Source organism: Aythya ferina, assembly GCF_964211825.1.
Source record: "Aythya ferina genome assembly, chromosome: 15".
NCBI lineage: Eukaryota > Metazoa > Chordata > Aves > Anseriformes > Anatidae > Aythya > Aythya ferina.
In genome coordinates, this window is record NC_140314.1 from 11089882 (window position 1) to 11112959 (window position 23078).

The window sequence follows — 23078 nt, forward strand, 5'->3', positions numbered from 1 at the left end:
AAATTTAATCTCTCCTGGATCCTCATTTAATAAACACACAGTGCACCAGAGGAACCCAGATGAAGCTCTCTAGCACACGCTGGGAGCCACAAAGTCTTGCTTTTTGGGCAGCTCTATGCAAGGTCTATGCTCACCACCATCATGGGCAGGCTGTGTCCCAACATGCGATGGGCACGGGCGCTGGGGAGGGAGCGGGGCTGACTGCGGGGCAGCGTGGTATGAACTGGCTCTGCCCACTGGGGCCAGCCTGGCACACAAACTGAGCCCACCCCATGGCAGGGGCTGCCAGCTCAGAGGGAAATGCAGGGAGCTCCTTCCTGCCTGGATCTTACCTCCACATGCAGAGAAGCCAGTTCTAAGTGTGTTGTGCCTGTGCACAGCCAGGAACAGGGAAATCCCAGCGACGTGCGGGAGGCTGAGCAGGACGATTCCTTGTCCTTACACAGCAGCCATGCTCTGGTTATGCTTTTGGTTGCAGTTTGGACAGCACAGGCAGTTATGCTTGGTTTTTTTACCATCCCTGCTGTGCAACACACAATGATCTCTGCACAGCCGCCCCGGCTGCAGTCCCGCTGCATGGCTCCTCACCACGGAGGGTGCCACAGGGCTGGGCGGGCTCTCACTGGAGGTCCCCTTGTTCACAAGGTCTCTCCCACTCTTAGATCCCCCCTAAGACCCTTTAATTCTGTTTTCCTGGAGCTGCTGGTCAGCCGCCAGCAATCACTGATGCAGACAGAAGGATGCTGCGAGTCCCAGGCAGGTGTCCCAGCTGATGAGGCTGAACCAGGTGCTGGTTTGCTGTTCTTTGGCTGAAGCATCTGTCCCTGACCACAGGGACGGGCCCAGAGCCATGCTCTTGCTTGCATCCCACCCACAGGTACCTCTTAGGACATCACCTGTGGGACTTGCCCAGCCACAAGCATAAAATCCTGCTCCCCTGCCCTATGGGCCATGTGGTCCGCATTCACCGGTCTGGCAACAAGGCTCCTCTGCAGCTAATTGCCTCATGAATTGCTCTGTCCATCATCATTAACCACCCTCCAGGAGTAATGAGGACCTCTGTGCCCTACACAAGGCCCGAATGGTGCTCTGTGTGAAGACAGCGGGGCCCAGGCAGGCACCCTGGCAGCGAGATGGCGGAGCCGGGCCAGGAGCAGAGGTAGGAGCTGCTTCACTTCGGCCAGTGTCGACCTCGGGTCCTGTGGAGCTGGCAGCACCGCCACTGGGCCAGGGAACGGTGTCGGCACCCCAGCCACTCCCACAGCCCCAAATCCAGCCTTGTTCCTGCTCCCCAGGGCTCCCTGCGGCTTTCCCACCCAGCTGGGAGCCGTGCGGAGGGTTGGCTGGTGTCTGGGCAGAAACCCAGCACGGCGTGGACGTGAATTGCTAATACAGCGGCAGCAGCCATGGGGAAGGAGGCGGGGGCTGCAGGGGAAGCGTTTGGCCCTATCTTCTCTCTCCAGAGGAACCAATGTGAAACCCACGTGAAAAGCAAAAGCAGTCACTGGCAGCCTCACGGCAAGACCCTGTGGTGGCCAAACCCTCCTCCTGGCCCCTCGTGGCCGTAGGGTGCCATGTGTCCCCCCCAGAGCAGCTTCTTGGTGGCCAGGGCTGGGTGATGGTGCCGGGAAGCCCTGGCATCGAGGCATTGTGCAACCAAGCAGCTGTGGTGGGAGCAGCCAGCAGGGAAAGGCTGCCCGGGGGGGCAGCAGCCGCTTTCTACAACAGCGTTCAAAGAGTTTCGCTTAAGTGTTGCTGCTCTTTAGGGCTTCTTCCCCTCACCACCCCCCCCAAAAAAAAAAAAAAAAAAAAAAGAAAGGAGAAAAGGAAGATAAATCTTTCCATGCAGGATGAAAGCGGCCTGTCTTGACTATTTACCCAGCAATTATAAGTAAATCGGTGGTGCCTAAAGGGGCTGGTTGCCATAGTTACAATAGGATTGGAAGGACCATCATTTGGTCCTGGCCGCAGCCAATCAGGCTGAGAAGCCAAAGCTGCAATATAAAGTAAAGATTCCCATCTTCCAGCCACACAGTTGCCAAGAAAGGGAAATAGGTTCAAGAGTCTTGGAAAGTGCTCCGGACAGCAAGCAGGGCGGCTGCTCCCGTCATGGCGGACTGCGAAAACCCAGCCGGCGCGCGACGCAGCGGGGCAGGCAGGTGAGAAATCCCAACTCTCCCCATCTCTCCGGTCATTGTTCTCCTTCGCCACGGCCCCCTCCGCCACCCCACCCCACCCGCGGCCACCACCGACCCCCTCGCCCCAGCCCCAAAACCCACAATGAAACCCCCTTCGGGCAAGAGACAAAGAGATCCGTGCGGAAAAACGCTCCACCATTCTCCCCAAATTGTTATCGTAGGCCTTTCAAATCAAATTTCGCAAAGCAGCTTCATCAAAGGCCCCCAGCTGGGAGACGCAAGCCCCATATTCCTGCCGCCCACACGGCCCCCCCAGGTCTTGGATGGTGCGACAATCGCACACAAAGTCAGCGCGGCTTGAGAAGTGTGTTTGCAAAAAAAAAAAAAAAAGGGGGGGTGGAAAAAAAAAAAAGAAAAAAGCAAGCGAGAAAGAGCGGTGCCTAAATTGATCATAGTCTCCAAATCTCATTACTCGAGACTTCTGAGGACGGATATTTCCAAAGGCTGCTATTAAAGACTTGTAAATGGAGCCCCTTTATGAGATCAAAGCCCAAGGGCCGGGACACAGGGGTGTGCGGTTGCTGCTGTGGTGGCTAGCGGAGGGGGCGAGTGGTGGAGAGCCGCAGGATGGTGGGGGGAGTGTTCCTCCCCTGCTGCTGCTGCCCTCCATGTTTCCAGTGTCGCTGCTGCCGCTGCGTGACCCATCTTGCAATGGATACTGCAAACGTGATGTCAGGCAGGGACGGCGGGGAGAGCCGAACGCCGCCCCGGCTCCGAACGGCTGAAACGGAGATGAGCGAACTCCGCCGGCTCGCGGCACCAAGCTGGGGACACAGAGAGAGTTCGGAAACTCAAGCAGCTCCCTTCCAAAATTCATTATTAAAAAATGAGCTTATTCCAGGCGGGACCTCTCAGGACACCTTGAATTGCAGATCAGCTCACGGCACTGGTCAGCAGGCTGAGCAAGGCTTTCCTAGCGGTTGAGTCCACTTGGTTGGGTCTCTTTTTCCTCCCGAACTTGCGGCATCTCAAAGCCTTGCTGGCCATGAGCAGAAGGGCCGAGAACAAAGGGAGGTGGACAGAAGTTGCACTACTTTCCCTTCCTGCTGCCTCCCTTCAAATACGGGCTTATTTCTGTTGTTGGTAACAAATTCAGCTCTAGGCAGGATTCCCACCACCAGCAAACAGGCGCCCCATCATATTCATGGAAAGCAAACTCACAGATGGTAAAATAACAGAGTCGTGTAGGTTTCAAAGAGACCTTCTATGTCAATTGTTATATTATTAGGTAAACTCTAAGAAGAAAATCTTTTAATCCACTGTGGCTAATCCAGTCCACTTTTGTTGGCCAGGACATATTCAGCATCAACAAAAGGCTCTGGCCGACGGACACCGGCATACATAATGTATTTATAACTCTGGGAGCTGGCTCGGCAGCTCCCAGAAAGAGACACTTCTTGGGCCAGCAGCAGGGGCCGGAGCAGAGGATTTGCCCGACTTCTATCAGTTTTATTTTCATTTCAAAGAACCCGACTGATATTTGCACTGCGCAGTTTACCAGGCAAAGCACAAAGAGGGCAGGGATGTTCCCAGCTCCGGCTGGCCCCACAGCCCCTGGACTCACTGGGATGCAGCTGGGACCCTGCTGGGACCCGAGCCCCTTGCCTCCCTTCGGGTCTGAGGCAGTGTGAGGACATGGGAGGGCCTGGGTGCTGGGAAATCCACCGGGCACCGGGCAGGGAGTGTGGGGCTGAGAGCTCCCAGCGCCGTCAGCACTCGGAGCTGGGGCAGGGGTGTGCGGGAAAGCGAGCACCATGCCCGCCAGGAGGAGGCACAGGCAGGTTTTCAGGCTCCCACCCAGCCTTTCTTGGCTGCTGACTGCCTTGTGCTGACAGCAGAAAGGGCTACAAGGGTCAATTTGCCCCAGGCCTGGTGTTGGAGTGACTGCTCCCATGGGGAAGGCTCCGGGAGCAGAGCGGCTACCAGGAGGTGTTGGCTGTGCACAGGGTGGCTCCCCCCCAAAACAGCCATTCCGGGCCCCTAGGATTTATACAGGTTTCGCATGGAAGACGTCTTTGCTCTGGGGTGGGAGGAATCACCTTCCTGCAAGGGCATGGGATGGATATTAACGACGTGGGAAAAGAAATGCCCAGCACTGCGGAGATTGTGCAGAGCCTCCGAGGATGTGAGGTGCATGGACAGACATCGTCATCCTTGGCACACTGCCACAGGAAGATGCTGAGCCCAAAGTCTGCAAGATTTGGTACTGCATATCCACCATCACGTTTTCTCATGCTTCTGCCAATTGCTTCTATAAAGGATGAGGCTGAAATACAATATGAGGCCCAATTCGCTCGTGTTTGCCTGCCCTGGGCTCTCCTGTCTTCTGCAGCACCCGAGGCTGGTCACTGCCACCAGTCCGTCTAGTCAAAAAAGTGAAGATGTAGGGCATCAGACTGCTGTCTGCTACCACCATGGGAGAAGAGCTGGATCAGCTGAAGGACATGGCTGGCTCAAGCACAAAGAGTGTGAAATGTCTGCAGATAGGCTGGAAACTGGAATGTAGCCCTGGCCCTGAAGAGCAGGAGGGACCGGAGTAGCCTCTGTGTCCTGATGGGGGCAGGAGCCAAAGGCTGGGAAGCAGCACTGCGTTGTGGAGAACAGTCCAAGGCCTGGCGCCTGCAGGAAAGTGGACACAGAAAGCCACGAGGCCCCTGCCCAGCCCAGCACCTCTGCCAAGTGGTTCCTGCTTTCTCCTCCCTAAGGACAGAGCAGGCTGTGTGAAGCTCACAGCCACTAACGCTGGTCTCTCCCTGCTCCCAGCCTTCACATCCTAGGGACGCCTTGGGACTCAGGCTGCTGTTCCCTCGGCAGCTCCTGAGCCCCAGGTTCCCCTTCTCCAGGTCTGCTGTAATGAAGCCGGCATGATTTGTTGGGTGGCAGTTTCCCAGCAGCGTTCAGACCGCTGTGGTTCACCTGCCTGCCACGGCATGGGAAGGGGAGAGGATTTTAGGAGTGGAACAGTGTGGTATTTCACACAGGATAAAGGACACTAAATGGTGAACACAGGTGGAAAGGGGCCACAGAAATGCCGGCAGAAGCAGGCCAGGGGAGCCTCATATCCGATATCCAGTGCTAGGGCAGTTTTGCCTGTGCCTTGGAGCAAGTCTTGGACCCCTCCTAAGACAGAAATCCCCCACTTCTCTGTGTTTCCTCTCAGTGAACTATACAGTGAATTATTCTCCAAGTGTTTTTTTCCTGTTCTGCATCACAACAGCTCTGATACCCTCCACTTTTATTGCTCGATGCCAGAAACACCCGGCCATGCGCCATGCCTCAACCCATCAAGCAGCCGCCTGCAGACCTTTGCCTGCTCCCGTAAATGAAGAGGTGACACTTGTTAAGCAGCCCAGCTCGTCAGCTGCAGCTCAGCACAGAGGCAGACGAACCCAGTCTCACATCTGGGCTGGGTTCAGCCTCTCAGCTCGTCTGGTTAGGACTCCCCCAGCCCAGACCCAACCTGCTCCCCTCGGTGTGGCACATCCTGCCTGCCAGCAGGCAGCCCCTGGGGTGCCCGTTACCAGCAATTAGCTGCAAATGGCTCCCCAGCCCAGATGCTGGCTTGCCCGAGCACTCAGAGCTGACACTTCTCCAGGGCACAGCGGCTCTCAGGAGCATCTGTGTCATCTAATGAAGGTCCTCAGGTTCACTGTGCTCCCAGCTCCTGCTGCACAACTCTGCCTGGCCTCCCTGGGGGCCAGAGCAAATGGCACCTTCTCCATCAGCCCCTGCCACCTGGCCAGAGCTGCAGCAACATCCCATGCAAATCCAAACTCAGTCTGCCCTGTCTGAGAGGTGTGAAGCAGCAAGGAAAACCACTCCACAGGAGAAACAAGAGGTGGCTGCCCTTGTTTGCAGCCTCATCCTGCTCCCACAGAGGGCAGCCCTTTGGCAAAGGCTTTCCAGGCTGCAGGGCTGGGAGGTCTTAATGCTGCCCAGGTTTGGGATCTCCCCAGCTGGCCCTCTGGGGCAGGGCAGCCTAATGAGCAGAGCTCATTAGAGGGCAGATGAACCACCTAGGAGCTCTGCTGAAAACTCAGCACTGCCTGCAGGAAGGGGCAGTGTGGATGTGGCTGTGGAGCTGCAGCTTACAGGAGCTGCTTGAAAGGGAACCAGGACCCAAGCTCTGGTGCACCAGAGCCACCAGTGCTTGCTCCAGTGAGCTAGATTTGGAGATCGTGCTCCAGGAGTGGGGTGATGGACCTCTCCACAGGCATTCATCTCAGCAGTCATGTGGGGGCTGTGGTGCTTTACCTCTGCCAGGGCATCTCTTCAGGCAGGTGACACACGCTGTGGCTGCACAGCTGAGCCAAGTAGCACAGGGAAGTGTCAGACCTGCAAGAGGCAGCGCAGATCAACCCCTGCCAAGCTGCTGTGCTGGAGACACCACCTGGGGTGCTGCTTGGGGGCTGAGGAAGCCAAAACATGCTTGTGACAAACTTCTGAGTGCTCCCCTCATGCATGGTGAGGATGAGAGGTTTAAATTTTCCTGCCTTCTTTCAAGAACAGGACGAGTTCGCTGGCATCTTGACACTGCCATTGCACCCTGATGCCCTGGAGTGACCTCGCCACCATCGCCTGGTGGGCTGATGGCATCAGCAGGGGCGCAAGTGGCACTGCTCGGCCCCGGATAGTCATTGCCAATGGATTGAGGAGCAGAGAAATGGAAACATGCAAAATAGTTTACTTATTTTGGCATCCAGTTGAAGGATTTCTAAGGGACTTCAGCAATTCTGCAGGGAACCAGTGGCCCCATGCCACCCATCATGGAAACACGCAGTCAGCTGTGGCTTTGGGCAGGCACCCCTCCAGCAGGAGCCGTCGTCCTCCACCACGCAGTTCCTCTGCTCAAGGGTCCCAGGTCAATGCTCTCTGGGTTTTCTTTCCACCAAAGAGTGCTTTGTGAGAGATGACTTAGCTCAGTGCAACCTGGGCCTCAAACTGGCTGCTGATGTGGAGCACTGTGGTGCTCCCAGAAGATGCGCTTACTTGGATGTGAGTGAGCAGGTGCTCCTGGACTGCACCACTGCCAACATCATTAAACGCTAGAGAAGAAGATAACAGAGGGCAAACACAGAATGGGCTGAGCCTACTGGGAGGGAGTAGGGCTTGGGCTCAACTTTAAGCACTCACCTCTGGAGAAAATGCCATGGGGTTTCCATCAGCAGCACCCAATGTGACCATAAGGATCCGTTGCCTCAGCCCGGGTCTGGCTGTGTTAAACCTGAGCAAACCAGCTACAATTTCAGCTGTCATGGTAATTTCATGGGCTGGAAGCTCTCCTGGAAGAAGACAAGGCCAAATTGAGACTTGAACTGCATGTGTCATGAACACTGACAGTGTGCACAGGTAAAACGATTCCCAGAGCTTGTTCTGTGTGCACAAGTGTTTCTCAGATTTCCTCACAAGCCTCCCAAATCCACCAAAGCTGACCATAAACCCACAGGCCACTAGCTGGACTCCCAATAAATCCAAACTGCATGATAAGTTCATTGGCTGTCTTCCACATCTCTGAGAAGAACCTCATCAAAGCAGATGCACTATCAGCAGGCCTCATCTCAGAGAGAGGCGAGAACTGGGAAACCTGCAGCATGCAACCAACTTGCAATAGTTTGGTCAACAACTACAGGCCAGATGTGGGTTAAAACATGGCCAGCAGATGTTACTTATTGAAAATCTTTTTGCTAGCTTGCTGGGAAGAGCAGGAGAGCTGACCCTCCAGGGTGGGTGAGCCAGGAGTATGGGGACAAGCACTTGCTCTCCAGGATGGACTGCTGATAGGGATCATATCAAAATATTCAGGTTGAACATCTGTAAAGGCTGTATGACAGACATCAAGGCATCACAGAGTGCTGAGCTTGCTTTTTCAGTGAGGTTAGTGACCACATCTAAGCCTGAAGATCTTGCCCAGTATTGCAAAACAGATCTGCAGCAGTGGAGCAACCAATATTTCCAGCAGTGCTTTTGACATCAGCCTTTCCTTACCTCCAAGTAGGCCAGCTGGTTGGGATCATTAACGGATGGATGAAGGAGATATGCCTCTCCTGCCAGGATCAAACATGTTGGCTTAACACAGGTTGCTCTGGGGCAGCCCTGGCAGCAGGCTTCATCTCTCACCGTAGCCATCAACGATGTGAGAGCCACAACCCAGCTGCCAGATGGTCCCTGCTTTCCCCCCTGTGGATAGTGACCACTGTGCCCCCACCTCGTCCCACCCCTTGTGGAGGCAGACAGCAGCCACAGACCGGGAGCAGCAGACACAGAGGGAAAGCAAGCGATGCCCTGGAGCAGGTGGGTGAGCCCCAGGGGCACAGTGAGGCCTGGGGACCAGGGACAGGAACGGCCCCACCACCACCAGTGCTCCCTCTTGCCTGGTCTCTGCAATGTGGGACCGATAACTGCTGTACCAGTATCCACTCCAGAGCTGGGACAGATGCCATGAGATACCCAGGGATTCCTGGGATGCCCAACCTCCCCAGCCAGCCCTGGGGCAGGGTTTGGGGAAGGTAGGCTTATTTGGCTCCCCGGTATCCTTGGCCTCAGAATTGTGAGCAAATAGGCTCTATGACTTGGCTACCATCTTTGTAGGACACACTTTTTGGGGGGAAGTAGGGTACCCAAATCACCTGGCTCCCATTTTGAGGTGGGAGGAAGAGCGGAACCCACTCCAGTCACCTCCATCTCATGGAGGGCCGCGAGATGAAGCCCATCCTTTGGGGCCATGGCATTGTGGCACCCTCCTGCCAGCAGGGACCAGAGGGTGTCACCGGCTGCCTTGCAGCATCTCCTGGGCAGGGTGGTCCCAGAGGCATCTCCCTGTGTGTCCGGGGGCCGCATCCAGGCAGCTGTGCTCACAGAGAGACCAGAGCACGTCCTCTCCCATTGACCATTGCCACGTGTCACCCCCAGGGCTTGCTGGGGACAAGCTGACATCTCTTCTCTTTGCAGAGTGGTGCTGCAGGGACACGCGTGGATGGCGTCCCACCCTTGGCCAGCCGCGAGGAGCAACGAGCCTGGCAGCACGGAGCGCAGAGAGGCAGGCGTGGGGGGCACAGGCCATGGGACCCCAAAGGTGGGTGCAGGAAGGCGCGTCGGGCCGGGCCATCACCCAGGGTTGCCCACCTTTACTAGCTGATGATGAAAAGCAGGGGACATTGGGGACACTGGCTGAGTGTGCCTGTGGTGGGCTTCCCAGCGGCATGGCAGGCTCCTGGGGAAGGGGCTCACCCACACCCCATAAAACACGGGCCCTCAGGAGCAGCCCCACTGCTGCAAGATCCAGGGAAAGGCCCGGTGGTTATTTTCTTCTTTGTTCTGACTGTATTGCCCAGGCGGTGCCCCTTGGTGTGCTCAGGGCTCAAGCTGGCCTGGCAGGACCCCACACAGGCAGGGGGCTTCTTGTCCTGGCACCAAAATGTTTGGTGCCCAGGGGGCCTCAGCGCCCAGTCCCAGCCCCCAGTGAGGCTCCGTGGCAGTGTCCCCGGCAGATCTGGAGGTGCTGGGTTCCCCCCGTGCCTGCCAGCCCCTCCATGCAGGCATCGCCAGTGTCTTTGAGCATGCAGCTGCAACCAAAACGTTCAGAGGTGAGGAGGCAGAGCAGGTGGATCAAAACTGGAGGAATTCCTATCTGCCAGGTGTCTTGCAGGCAGGCTCTATTTTCTTTGTCATTTTGGAAAACTCTTCCCAAAAGGGAAGGGGCCAGGTGCAGTGCTGGGAATGGCACGAGAGTGTGCAGGGCCCCGGCACTGCCTGTGCCATGCAGTCCTCCCCAGCACGATGGCACACAGGCTCTGCACAGCTCCTTCCCTGGGCAGAGCTGCACGCTTGCCGCATCCTTGTGAGCCAGCGAGGCTCTGCCCGCCTTGAGCTCCCACACTGAACAAGTCACAGAAGAAGCCAGGCCTGTTCCCAGTTGCAATTCCAGGTTTGGCATTTAAGGACTTGAATTTCAGCCCTAAATCTCACTTGTAGCTTCAGTTCCATAGTGTTTGGTGCAGGTTTTATGCAGTTTTATTCATCAATCACAGATGATTTTCTAAAAGAAGGTGATTGCACCTACCCCACAGCATCAATACTGCAAGAAATAGCTGACAGGTTATCTATTGATGGCTCCCTCAACCTCCTTTCGGTGGAGACTGAGGGTATGTATTACTGGTCATTACACAAACGCCTGATAATACATATTACATCCACTTTACATGGATGAGATTTCCAAACCTAAGCAAAAACTGGGAGAGGAAATTCTTTAGGCAGAAAGATGGGAAGGGAGCCCAGGAGTTACCTGAAGCAGCTGATCCAAAAGAGGTGAGGAGATGTTCAAACAAACGGTTCTAATGCAGCCAAGGGCAAAGGAACAAGAGGCAGACAGGGCACACTAAATGGATGAATATAGTCATTGCTGTTGGTCATAAATAGTGAATTAGTCGTTAATGTTAGTAGCAATTGCTGTTACTACAAAGGTGCAGAAGCAAGCAGACCAGAGCTGCCAGTGAAGTGCTGTGACTCTCCCTGGCTGGTCAGACGGGAGAACTGGGAAAGCTTTGACCAAAGCTACAGTCCTGAGCCCCAGCATATCTTGGCATTTTTAGAGGACACCGACAGCCAGAGAGAGGAGCCTGGGGTTGGCAGGAAGGCTGGTGGCAGAGTCTGGTGACAGGAGTGGTTGATCAGCTCATTTGAAGCAGCCTCCAAAGTGATCTTCTTGTGGGGGAAATCTTTGTAATCTTTCTGGGGGAAACACCAGGTTTGGGGGCTCCTTAATCCTGCATAGGGAGGCAAAGCAGAGTTAGAGGCAATAAGTAGAAATATCAAGCTTGTGATGTCTCTCAAGGCAGAAGGCAGAATGAGTCCCCCAGGGAGAGCAGGCGAGTGTGCCAGGATGGTATGGGGCTCTGGATAACATGCAGGGGCTTCCCCCTACGATATGGGCATATGCATCACTGTGGGCAAACCCTAGAAGCTGCAAAAAACATTTCAGGTGGCTGTGTGAGGTGGCATAGCCCCACCTGCCTTTAAGTTCCTGGAAGGAGCTCACCCTGGACAGACAGCTGGAGTTTTTTCCTGGTTTTGCTGTGTGCAGCATCCTTTGCCCCATCCACCTGGTCCATCCCTGTGACTGGGAGAGGGAAGCCCCAGGGATCCCTGGGGACCCCGAGGATTTGCTAGCGATCACCCACATGGGAACGGGAGTGATTTAACCTGGGACTGCACCTGCAGGGAATTTGGATGGTGGGATCCCCTGAGCACTGAGTCCAGATTCCTGCCAGCTCAAGGCTAACAACTCCATGCATGCCGACCTAAAACCAAGGCAGGCAAGGCGAAAATAAGACAAATTACATAGACTGTCTGCATATGAAAGCTTTGAATCCCCGTTTCTCTGTGCAACCTACTCAGCCAAAGCTGGAGATTGCAGAGGGAACAGTGTTCATAGAAGTGCTGTGCATGTCAGCAGCCCCTGAGTGAGTGCTGATGGGCAGAGCCAGCAGCAGGGCACGCTTTGCCTGTCGGCTGCCTGGGGGTGACAGGGAACTGGGACACTGGGGTCAGTTTGCTGGAGAAGGACTGGGGAGAACAAGTCCCCCAGCCTTCCCATATGCCTGGAATTGCAGACTCACACGTGGTCTTCGTTTAAAAAAAAAAAAAAAAAAAAAAAAAAAAGCATCTGACCAAAAAGGCAAAAGTTGTTTGGAGTCAACAGGACAGGCAGGTGGAGGGGAGGCCATCAGCTAAGGACCGCTCAGAGGTGGCCCTAACATTCAGCCAGCACAGCACAAGGAGGCAGAGCTCACAAGTAGTTTGGTGCCGGGAGTGATGCCCTGTCTGAGAAAGCTCCATATGGCTGCTCCATACAGCTTTGAATTGCATTTGATCAATGGTTTGATTTACTTTTTACTGTGTCTCAAGTGTTGTAAATGGGAGCCAGACTCTGCACTCAGCTGGAACAACCCTTTTGCTGCTTCATCCTTTCTGCCCAGTGCTGGAGGCAAATTCAAGGCAAGCTGAGAAATTTGGGTGTGTTTGTCTCTTCCAAGGCAGTGAATCCAAATGCGGTGGTTTGCTTAGGCTCCCTGTGGGACCTGTGCTGCAAACCATAGCGTGGGGACTTGGAAAGCAGTTCCTGCTGCACGGTGGGTGCTCAGGGGAGACTGATGTTGTCAGGGTCAGGGAGATCTCTTTAGACCAGTGCCTCCTGCAAGAAGGGGTGCTGTGAGGGTTCAAAGCATCATCACCTGCTTCAAATGCCTCACTCCCCTCTGCAAAATTGCTCTTGTTGCTCTTTGCTGCCATGGCAGTGCCACCAGGTTGCAGATGCCTCTCTCCCAGCTGAGATCTTTAAGGTGCCCGGCCCCAGCTCTGAGATGAGCTGGCCACATCAAAATGCATGGCAGCTTCATCCCAGCCAAGCTCATCCCAGGCCCTGTGCCATGATGTTGATACTTTTTCCTTGACTGCCACTTCATTTTCTTCCTCTTGCTCTGCGTGGGTCATTTTGCTAGTGCCCCAAGAGCGAGCTGTGAGCCTCCTCTTCCATCCCATGACGTGTTTTGTTGGCAGAGATCTTTCCCATCACCATTTGTGTAGCTGACCCCTGACTGCCTCATAAATGAGCGTACTTCAGGCATGAGGGAATGTGGTTAGCAGAGGGTACCTCTGAGGGCAAGCTGCTCTCTACCTTCACCGGGGATCAGCGTAAGATCTCTGTGTCCCTGTCTCTCTAGCTTTCCAGCCACCAAGTGGACTGATTTATGCTCACAGGGTTTTCAGCCCTCTGTAACACTCTTTGCTAGAGCCTTCCCCCAGCCCTTGTCCGTCAGAAGATCCTAACACGAGCCACTGCACACCGCAGGCATCAGTCACCAACACAGCCTGGCACTTCTGTCCCTATTTCAGATCAGTAGAGACAAAAACAGGGCTGAAAATCCCCAAAAGGTTGCTGGCTCTTTGCACAGCAGCAATGGCTGAGTCTGTTTCCCAGTTTCAGCATGTTTCTGGGCAGCTTCTCACTGCGATTTGCACAGCTCGCCTGTCAGTGGGAGGCAGACCCAGACAGGGCTGCAGACAGCGTGGGGGATGGCTGTTCAGAGAGAGATGCTGGGCTTAGATGGCTGTCAAGCAGCTTCAGGGTATTTCTGGTTTTAAAAAGGGGTTGTTTTTGTTAGGTTTTGTTTTTATAAAACCTAAATTTGGCACCAGTTACAACCTTGTAGGGTCCTTTTAAATCACAGCCAAAGGTTGAACAGCACCATCTAGTGCGCTTCATCCCAAAAATGCCCGTGCCGGAGGAAAATGGGCTCTCATGCATGCACCACCCATGGCACATCCCCGCCGTTGGACGCATGTGCTGGACATTATCCTGCCATCCGCTGGCAAACGTCAGTGCCATGTCGGCACCACCATGCTTTGGGGGAGCCAGGCAGCAGGCAGGATTAAAACCAGGCTCCACAGACGTGGGTCTAATGGCACGGGATTTGGTCCTTGTATCCAACCTGATCCGTGCTGCTTCTGACGGGAGGATTTGTGCAGCTGCCCCTGTACAGTGGGAAACACTGTGTTAGAGTCACTGTGGAGAGCAGAATTAATTTGAGATGAATATTGTAACTCCTGGAGGTGAATTGAACGCTCTCAACCTTTGCAGAAGTGACACAGGAAGCCTTGAGGCTCCAAAGCCAATCTGGAGGGGAAATAATGATGCTACCAGAAAATGTCACTTTGCAGTTCTGACAGATCGGAGTAAATGTTTTGCAGCGAGGCTCTATGACTCACACCATGCAAGCTTTGTGTGCACAGTGTCAGGATGCTGGGATACAGCCCCAAACCCTTTAGACTACAGCAAGGTCTCAGGCTGCAGGGTGTGCCCAAGCTTTCTGTCAGCATCTGATGGCAGGAGTGAGTACAACGGTGGGAGGTGCACCCAGGTATGAGAAGTGCTCAGCCTAGCGGCAGAGTTTTGGGAGGTGGTGGGTAGGGGAGGAGCATCAGGGAGTCTGAGAAGGAGACTGAGTGGTGGATTCATGCTCTGCCATCCCTGGGACAGATTTATTAGCCACTTGTAGCTAACACAGGAGCCCCTGCTCCCTTTCCACTAGGTAGAAGGTGGTGGGAATGGAAGCAAGTTTCTGCTTGAGATGGCCAGTGGACCCCTTCCCTGCAATCTCTCCTCCTAGGCACCTTTATACAATGTATTTAAGGCCCTGGATCTTGACAGACACTCAAACAGTTGTGGGAGTCTACTACACAGCAGCCAGCCAAGATGACAACATTGATGAATTATTCTATGTATGAATTAAGGGATATCTCTGAATCAGCTGCTCTTGTCCTCATGGGTGACCTTAAGTCCCCAGATACTAGCTGGGAATAGCATGCAGCCAGCACAAACAGCTCCAGGAAATTCCCCAGGCACATTGAAGTGAACTTCTTGGTACAGGTACTAAGGGAGCTGACGAGGAAATGTGCCCTCCTAGATCTGTTGTCTGCAGCCAGAGAGGGTCTCATGGATGAAGTGGTGACCAGTGACTGCCTTGGCCGTGGTGACCATGAAGCAGTCAAGTTTAAGATCTCTGGTGACAGGAGAGAAGCTGTCAGCAATTCTTCAATCCTGGATGTGGGGAGCACAGAATTCAGGCTGCTCAGGGACAGGTTGGTAAGGTTCCCTGGAAATCTGCTTTTGGTGGTGTTGGGGTCTGTCAGTGCTGGTCACTTTTGAAGAGCTATCTCTTAAAAGTGCAGGAGCAGACAATTCCAAAGTGCCGTAAGTTAAGCAAGGGGGGCAGAAGGCAAGCATAGCCGAGCAGGGATCTTCTTGCAGCGCGCAGGCAGAAAAGGAAAGCGTACAGACATTGGAAGCAAGGTCAGGAGGGCTACAGAGACGCTGTTCACAATTGTAGGGAGAAAAGGTGTGTGGCCAAAGCAAAATTAGAGTTGAAGCTGGCTGGTACGGGGGACAACAAGAAGGGCTGTTTTAAGTCTGTTAATGGCAAAAAGAGGACCAGAGATAACGTTGGTCCGTTCCTTGATGAGGTTGATCACCTCAAAATAGGGACATAGATAAAACGGAGACATTTAATGCCTTCTTTGCCTCTGTCTTTAACACCGGTTTTGGGTTCTGGAACCCCTGGAGTTGGAGAACATGGTCTGCAGGAACAACAAACTCCCAGCTGACTGAACTTGTTTGAGATTTGTTGCTCCAGCTGAATGCATGTAAATCTACGGGACCCGATGGGATTCAGCCAGGGTACCGAAACAGCCGGATGATGTTATTGTGAGGCCTCTCTCAACTACTTTTCAATGGTCTTGGAATCCGGAGAGGTCCCAGTCAAGTAGGAGTTGGCAAATGTTGTTCTACTTTTCAACAGGGATAAGAAAGAAGACCCTGGTAATTCCAGGCCTGTTAGCCTCACTTCAGTGCCTGGTAAAATTATGGAGAAGATTATTCTGGAAGTTAGTGAAATACATTGAAAGACAAAGTCAAGTCATTTGTCATAGCCAACATGGGTTCAAAGGGAAAGTCCTGCTTAACTAACTCAGTTTCTTTTTATGATGAGGTTACCTGTCTAGTTGGCCAAGGGAAGCCAGTAGATGTGGTCATCTTGAATTTTAGGTAAGCTTGTGATATTGTCTGGTATTTGGTGGCTCTTTAAGGCAGAAACTGTGTACACCTGGAGCTGGGAAACGTAGGGACTGGGCTCCTTGGTGTGGGTGAATGGATGTGTGAAAAGCAGCAAGGTGACTCCAGAGGGAGCCCATGGCTCTCACCATTTTCACTGAACCCTGTCAGAAACAGAAAATGAAAGAGAGGCAGGGGAGCTTGGCATGAGCCTGGAGGGTATTCACCTCTGCAGATTGCGAAGAGGTGGCTGCCTGGCTAAATCTTACCTGCTCTGTGGGCAGATGCAGAGAGCCTGATCCTGATGTGGACAAGGAGCACTGAACAGCTGGGGGCAGAGATTTCTCCCCTGAATTTCTCAGAAAAGCCACATTCTGACAAGTAGCAGAGCCATTCATTCAGCAGTGTCCCCCCAGGATGAGCCCACCTCTGCGCTGCACCAGCACAAGCCATCTAGCTGGAGATCGTTGGGGAGGGAAGCACCTAGCAAAAGGAACTGCTAAATTGGGACTTAACAATGATTGAACCAGAGCAGAGTATCGTGACCAGAGGTGTTGAGCCACTGCAGCTGTGCTGGGCAGTCTTCACACCCCCCAACAAGTCAGCCCCAGCTTACAGGGTCCCCTGCAGCGATGGGAAATTGCTGCCCGTTGAGTGCCATCAAGTCCTCCTCAGCACACTGTAGTGCACGTAGAAAGCAGGACACAGACTTTCTTCTCCAAGCAGCAGCAGCTGCAAAGGCCATAGCAAGAGTTGAGGTGCAGCAGGAGAGAGCATTTGAGGGTGCAGCATTGAATGCACACAATGCAGAGGAAAACACAGTGCTTGCTGACAGCATCTGAGGCTGTGCGCCTCTGCTGGAGCAGGGCAGAACTGGCTGCTCCTTCTAGGCCCGTGAAGACTCGGTTTGCATAGCAATCCTGCCCTTGTGGAAGGAGCCCTGTGGCAAAACATTTGGTAGCGAGTGGGATAGTCAATCTTACCCAGCAAAAAGCTGGCCGAATTTCCATGTGGCCACAGCCTCCAAGGCCCTGCTTCTCTGAGCTGCACGTCAAACCTCCTGCCTCCCCTGTGGCTGCTGACAGGGCTTCAGAGAGCTGCAGCAGGAGTCAGGGAGCCACCTGTAACTGGGACAGTGCCCTCCACGCCTTCCCTGCACGGTCTCGCTGCAGGAGCCATGGGGTGAGATGGCTGCTGGCTCCTCGCCTCAGCCTGAGTCCCCTGAGCTGGAGGCAACGCTGCTGGGAGCCAGCTGCTGCAGGAGAAGCCTCCTGGCACTCCTCCTGCTGCCCTGTGCCCTGAGGAGCCGTAAGCAGCAGCAGCTGCAGGGAAGGGTAGCAGCAGCTCCGTGGCAGCTCCGGTGGTTCAGCTGCGTGCACCTCATTGCACCCAAACTCCTCATCCCACCCCCTTGCTCCCCTCCCTTGCCTCTGGGTGTCCCTTCTGACAACTCTCATGGAGAAATCTGGCTTCAGTTTCTCATTTGAACTCTGTTGAGGCCATGAATTCTTGCTGGGCCTTTCTCTGAGAGACTAAAAGCTCTCTAATACCTGATAGTCTCTCACCCAGGAAGTTTAATTGCTATAATGAAGGCATCTTTTGGGCTCCTTTGGAATAGCTGAACAGGCTGCATATCTCAGGCATCCCCCTGCAAAGTGACTTCTCTAGAGCTGGGGTCAGTTATAACTCTCCACCTTCTAATTTTTCAGCATCCTTTTCAAATGCAGATGTGTGACCTATGTGCCCTACACGTCTGCTCTCACTTGTTGTCCCTACCCACCTAAACCCATGCAGCTCCTTGCCATTCCCCCGTCCTCTGGCCAAAGCTGGCCTGCTTCCTCCTGCTGTAGCTTCCACACCGGTCTCAGCCAGGACTTTCCAGAGCCCTGCTGCCCCTATATTGCTCTTCCTTCCTCCTGAGCATTTTTCTGAGGCAGCCCTCTGCAGAGCACAGGTTTCCATGAGAAGCAGTGCCCTCCTGCACCCTGTGCCCCTCGGAGGCACCGTTCTGCAGCTGCTTACATTCAGCCACATTTTATTTGCCCAGACTCAGCTTATGAAGCTTTCTACAGCTGTCTTGACCTCGTCCGTGTCTCCTGCCCCCCTCGTTTCCCTGGCCCCTGCATTTTTCTCAGCAGGGCTTTTTAATCTATTTCTAGACCATTGATGAAAATGCTGAATAGCATTGGGCTTCACATCAAACCCTGCGGACACCCACTGAGAGCGCTCCCATTCTGCGAGGATTCCCCATTGATGGCTGTCGGTTTGCCAGCTCCCAGTCCCTTTAAGGTGTCCCTCTTGATGTTGTATTGTGCTAATTTTTAATCAGAATACTATATGGATTAAGTCACATGCCTGAACAGGGTCCAGGTCTATTATTTCTATGCCGTAACCTTTATCAGCCAAACTTGTAATCTCTTCAAAGGATGACATCAGAGTTTGACAAGAGCTATTTTCCAGAAACCAGGCTGATTGCATTAATTATATTCCCATCCTTTAATTCTTTACCAGCTGAATCCCACATCAGCTTTTCTATTATTATGCCTGAGATCAGTGTTGCACTGTTACATGCTCTGAGCATCATCCACATGAAAGCACAAGGACCTGCACCATTCTGCCAGGCTCTCCGCCAGGGAAGGGGAGTGCTACTGCACTGGGGGTGAACTTTTGTGCATTTTAGGAAGCTGAAAAACATGTCAGTTTCTGAGAGTGCACAACAAAACACAAACGCAAAAAAAAAAAATGTTGAACACGCCGGTGCGTGTGATAGAAGAATGCTAAATGAGTGAAAAATCAGAAACCAATCCCTACCAGAATTTTTTTGTGTCATTTTTGATTTTGAGGGGACTGCCTCATGGCTCGTTTTGCTTCTCTATTTTCTGGGATCATACCTAGGGATCTGCCTCGCTTGGGTCCAGGGCTCTGGCTATCCTCACCTTCCAGGGAAGAAACAGGCTTTGCATTTACCTGCAGGACTATTCTTGTTCAGTCTCTGCATATGCTAACCCCTTCTTCTTTTTGCACTGTCACCCAGCACTCCCAGACCGTGTTACATCCCACATGCTGGGGCATTTCTGGCCAGAAGCTTCCTATAACCAGCCACCCCTGGGTAAGGCGCGATCTCCTCAGGCCTTTCTCAAGAGGCTCCATGTTGTTTTACCCATTTCAGTCCGCGCAGTGCCACCTCTTGGCGAGTTGCCTTTTTCCTCTTTGCTGCAGAATTGCTCAGCTACACAGAGAAGCAGGAGACACAGCTGCAGTTTGGACAACTGCTCGAGCTGTTTGTCAAGGCAAGAGCCGCTCGTGGAGCATCCACACTGCTCCATCCCTTGCCCCACAGACCTGCGGTCTTTTCGAGGAGGTGCTCAAATTAATGCATGCCAATCGATCCCTGTCCGAGCAGAGGAGGCCTGTGGCACCGCCGAGCTAGCTTCAAGGGTCACTTCGAGGGCTGAGGCCTTTTCCCAGCCTTTTTCCCCCAGCTGTTGCTGTGCCACAGAACCAGAGGTCTCCAAAGCACGAGCCTCCCCCGGGCTGCATCATGCCCAGGGCGTTCGGCTGCGCTCCTCCGGGCTTCTTTTGCCCACAGCAAGCAGGAGGGGGGAAGAAAAAGGAGAGAGGGAGGCAACTGCACACTGCGCTCCCACCTCGGGCTGCTCAGGTGTCGAACAAAGCAGCGGCTCCGGGGCTGTGCTGGGGTCTCCACAGGGCCCCCGCCATCCCCGGGGCCGCCTCCCCGGGCCGGGCGAGCCCCGGCAGCCCCCGAGCCCTGCCGGGCCGGGCACCGGCACCCCGAGAGGAGGCCCCGGGGAGGCTGCGGGGGCTCGGGGCCGGGCCGGGGCCGCTCCTCCCCCGCGGCCGGGCCCGCAGTACCGGGCGGGGGCGCGGGGGGCGCGGCTGAGCCGCTCTCTCCCCGGCGCTGCGAGGCAGCGGCGCAGGCGGAGCGGAGCGGTGCGGGGCTGGCTGCTCGCCGTGTCGCCGCCAGAGCCAGCGGCCGCGGCCATGGGCGTCCCGGGCCGCCCGCTTTGTGCCGCCGCCGCCTCCGCTTCCTCGTCCCGGGCGCCGCCGCCTCCTCCCCCCGCCGCTCCGGGCCGCTGCCGAAGCCGCCGCCGCTGCTGCTGCTGAAGCCGCATGGGCCGGGCCCCGCGCCGCCGCCGCCGCCGCCGCCGCTGCCGCCGCCGCACCGTGCGGGTGAGTGAGCGGGCGGGGAGGCGGCCCCGAGCCCAGGCCCTGCGCCGAGGCCGCGCCGGAGGCCGCCGCCGCCGTGCGGGAGGAGCGGGGCCGCGCCGGGAGCCGCCGAGCCGGGGCTAGGCCGCCCTCAGAGCGGGGGGCGGGCGCCCGGGGCGGCCCTTGCCGGGCCGGGCCGGGCCGCGGGGGCGGTGGGTCCGGCGGGGGCGCTTCGTGCCTCCCTCCCTTCTCCTCCTTTCCTCGGCTCTCGCCCCCCCCCCGGTGCTGCTGGGGGCCGTGACAGCGCCCGGGCTGCGAGCGGCTTCCCGGGGAGCCCTCGGCGGCGTGCGGGGCAACTCGCAGCGGGCCGGGAGGCGGCGGCGGCTCCGTGCGGTCGCCACGAGATGAGGGGGGGGGACCCGAGCCCGGTACCGGCGGCTCGGGGCCACGCTGGGGCAGCCCCGGGGGGCTCCGGTGCCCGCTGTGGTGGGCGCAGGTTGGGCACGAGGCCTCCGGGCCTCGCGGCTCCCCTCGCCCCTTGCCGGGGATGGTCGCGGCTCGCGGGTCGGTGGGGAGGGAGGACCTGGAGCTTTGGGTGGCTTTGGGTTCAGAGGGACAGAGGGAGGGGAAAAAAAAATAAAGGCAGAGCATCCAAAAGATGTGTTCATCTGGGCGCGGCGAGCGCGGGGAGGCGGGCTGCGCTGGGGTGCGTGTTCCCTGCGCTGTTTTCGTGTGCGGTGGAGTTGATCCAGCGCGAGGAGCGGTTTGGCAGGCGGCTGGGGCTGCAGGGGTTGCAGGGCCTTCGGGCGGGTGGTGCTCTGTGAAACAAGACTTTGGCTACTTTCAGGAACAGAGCGGCTCCGTCGGGACGGGCCTTCAGAGATCACCTGGTGCAGCTGGTCTGAAACGCCTCTTACCTTGTCTAGGAGCGAAGGCAGCAGCCCGGGGTCTGTCCTTCTCCCCCCACACCTCCCATCCTCCATGTTGCCTCACAGCCCTGTTCTTAAAACGCTGTGTGCGATCCGATTGCCGTCTTCGGGTGATTCTCTCCTCCTTTGATGACCTGAAATTTTCCCAGGCTCACAGCATGCACTGCTGTTAGCTTAAATGAACCTTTGCTAAATGGCCTCTGTCTATGAAAAACGGTGCCAGACCTGAAGTCCTGTACTGACATGCCCATTGGAAGCAAGAATGTTGTTCGCATGCCCAAAATATTGGGGTCAGTGATGCGTTTGGATTCCCCTGGAGCGAGATGAGGCGATGCAGTGCGTTTCTCCAACGCAAAGAGGAATGTCGCGGTGGTATGCCACTGGGGTGTACAAAAGCCACCTGTGTTTGGTTAAGGTGTGATCTCAGCTTTGGTACATACTGGGTATTCTATCAGGATATTTTTCACCAGCCTTAATGTAAAATCCTGTTTAGGGATGAGAATTTCCTAGGCCAGTATCCAGGTAGAAACACACTGCCTTGATGTGCCTTGGGACACGTGCTGTCCAGGTGGCTTTGCAGAGAAGTTGATCCTAGTGCAGAAGCTGCCGTGTGCCTGTCCTGTGGGCTGTTACTGCTTGGCACCTGAGTGTAAATCTCTTGGACACAGTGAATTCCAGATCCCAGGTGCTGAGGAAACACCTATAATGTGAAACTGGCGGCTGTTACTGTAGCACCAGTGCTATCAGTTGGGGCAGATGCTGGATACAGTTTTGGAATATTCTGTCATTTTTGGAGGAAGGAAGAGAGTACCTGTTTCATCCTGATCCCTGAAATTGCTGAGAGCTTTGTCATTGATTCTGATGAGAAGGGGGATTTGGTACAGTAATCATGCAGAGCAGAGCAGTATCAGCAGCTTGTAATCTTAGGGTGTTTGTTTGCAGTGCTTAACATATTTCTTTCTCATCTGTTTCAGCAGAACAAACTCGTTCACAGTGGAACTACAGATATTGGTGATCTGAGGTCTCAGCTCTTCCTCCTTTGTTCCTGTGTGAGCAAACGCCAGAAAAATGAATATCCAGGGGAAAGGCTTCCCTCTGGACCTTGGAGGAAGCTTCACTGAAGATGCTCCAAGGCCGCCTGTTCCTGGTGAGGAGGGTGAACTCGTGTCCACAGATCCAAGGCCAGTTAGCCACGGTTTTTACTCTAGCAAAAGTGATGTTGTTAGAAATGAGACGTCCACCGCAACGCCGAGGCGCTCTGATTTGGATTTGGGATATGAGCCCGAGGGGAGTGCTTCGCCAACTCCACCCTACCTGAAGTGGGCTGAGTCGCTGCACTCCTTGCTCGATGATCAAGATGGTATCAACCTCTTCAGGACTTTCCTGAAACAGGAGGACTGTGCGGATCTGCTGGACTTCTGGTTTGCCTGCAGTGGCTTCAGGAAGCTGGAGCCGTGCGTGTCCAATGAGGAAAAAAGACTCAAACTGGCAAAAGCCATTTACAAAAAATACATTCTCGACAACAATGGCATTGTGTCCCGGCAGATCAAACCAGCCACAAAAAGTTTCATTAAAGACTGTGTCGTGAAACTACAGATTGACCCTGACATGTTTGACCAGGCCCAAACTGAGATTCAGTGCATGATAGAAGACAATACCTACCCTTTGTTCCTTAAGTCGGATATTTATTTGGAATACACAAGGACAGGTGGGGAAAGTCCAAAAATTTACAGCGATCCGAGCTCAGGGTCTGGGACAGGTAAGGGGCTACCTGGTTATCTGCCTACTCTGAATGAGGATGAGGAGTGGAAATGTGACCAAGACGCCGAGCCTGAGGCCAGCAGGGACTCTGCCCCCTCGAGCAGGCTCACCCAGAAGCTGCTTTTGGAGACGGCCACCCAACGTGCCAGCTCCACACGGCGGTACAGCGAGGGGAGGGAGTTCAGGTACGTGCTCTGTGCTGCCTCCGGGCTGCCCTGAGGGAGCTGCTGTGAGTTCGGAGGCGCTGAGAAAGGGAGGACGTTTGTTTGGGAGTGCTTGGGGCTGGCTGAGCATCAGCATGGGTATGGGATGGCATCACATGGATGTTGCGCTGGAATGTGGCTGTATTTGAATGCAATGCGAGTTATTTTAAGGGTGTCTTGGGTCGTGTCTGGCCAATCTCCCTGAATCACCTCTGCA

The 23078-nt window shown here is 54.9% G+C and overlaps 1 protein-coding gene and 1 long non-coding RNA gene across 8 annotated transcripts in view; both read left to right on the forward strand.

Moving 5' to 3' along the window:
* Window positions 1–846: 846 nt before the first annotated feature.
* Window positions 847–3711, forward strand: LOC311445232. Its single transcript, XR_014698316.1, has 3 exons — window positions 847–1159; window positions 2028–2159; window positions 2360–3711. It is a non-coding gene; the product is annotated as an uncharacterized lncRNA (long non-coding RNA).
* A 16024-nt stretch (window positions 3712–19735) lies between these two features.
* AXIN1 (axin 1) overlaps window positions 19736–23078 on the forward strand; it is a 77516-nt gene continuing 74173 nt past the window's right edge. The window contains exons 1-3 of one of the 7 annotated variants that reach the window (XM_084537105.1): window positions 19739–19992; window positions 20816–20915; window positions 21875–22843. In XM_084537105.1, the coding sequence (XP_084393231.1) occupies window positions 21966–22843 (878 nt within the window). In that variant the 5' untranslated portion in view covers window positions 19739–19992; window positions 20816–20915; window positions 21875–21965. The other 6 variants (XM_084537109.1, XM_084537103.1, XM_084537104.1 and 3 more) reach the window with 6 other exon arrangements.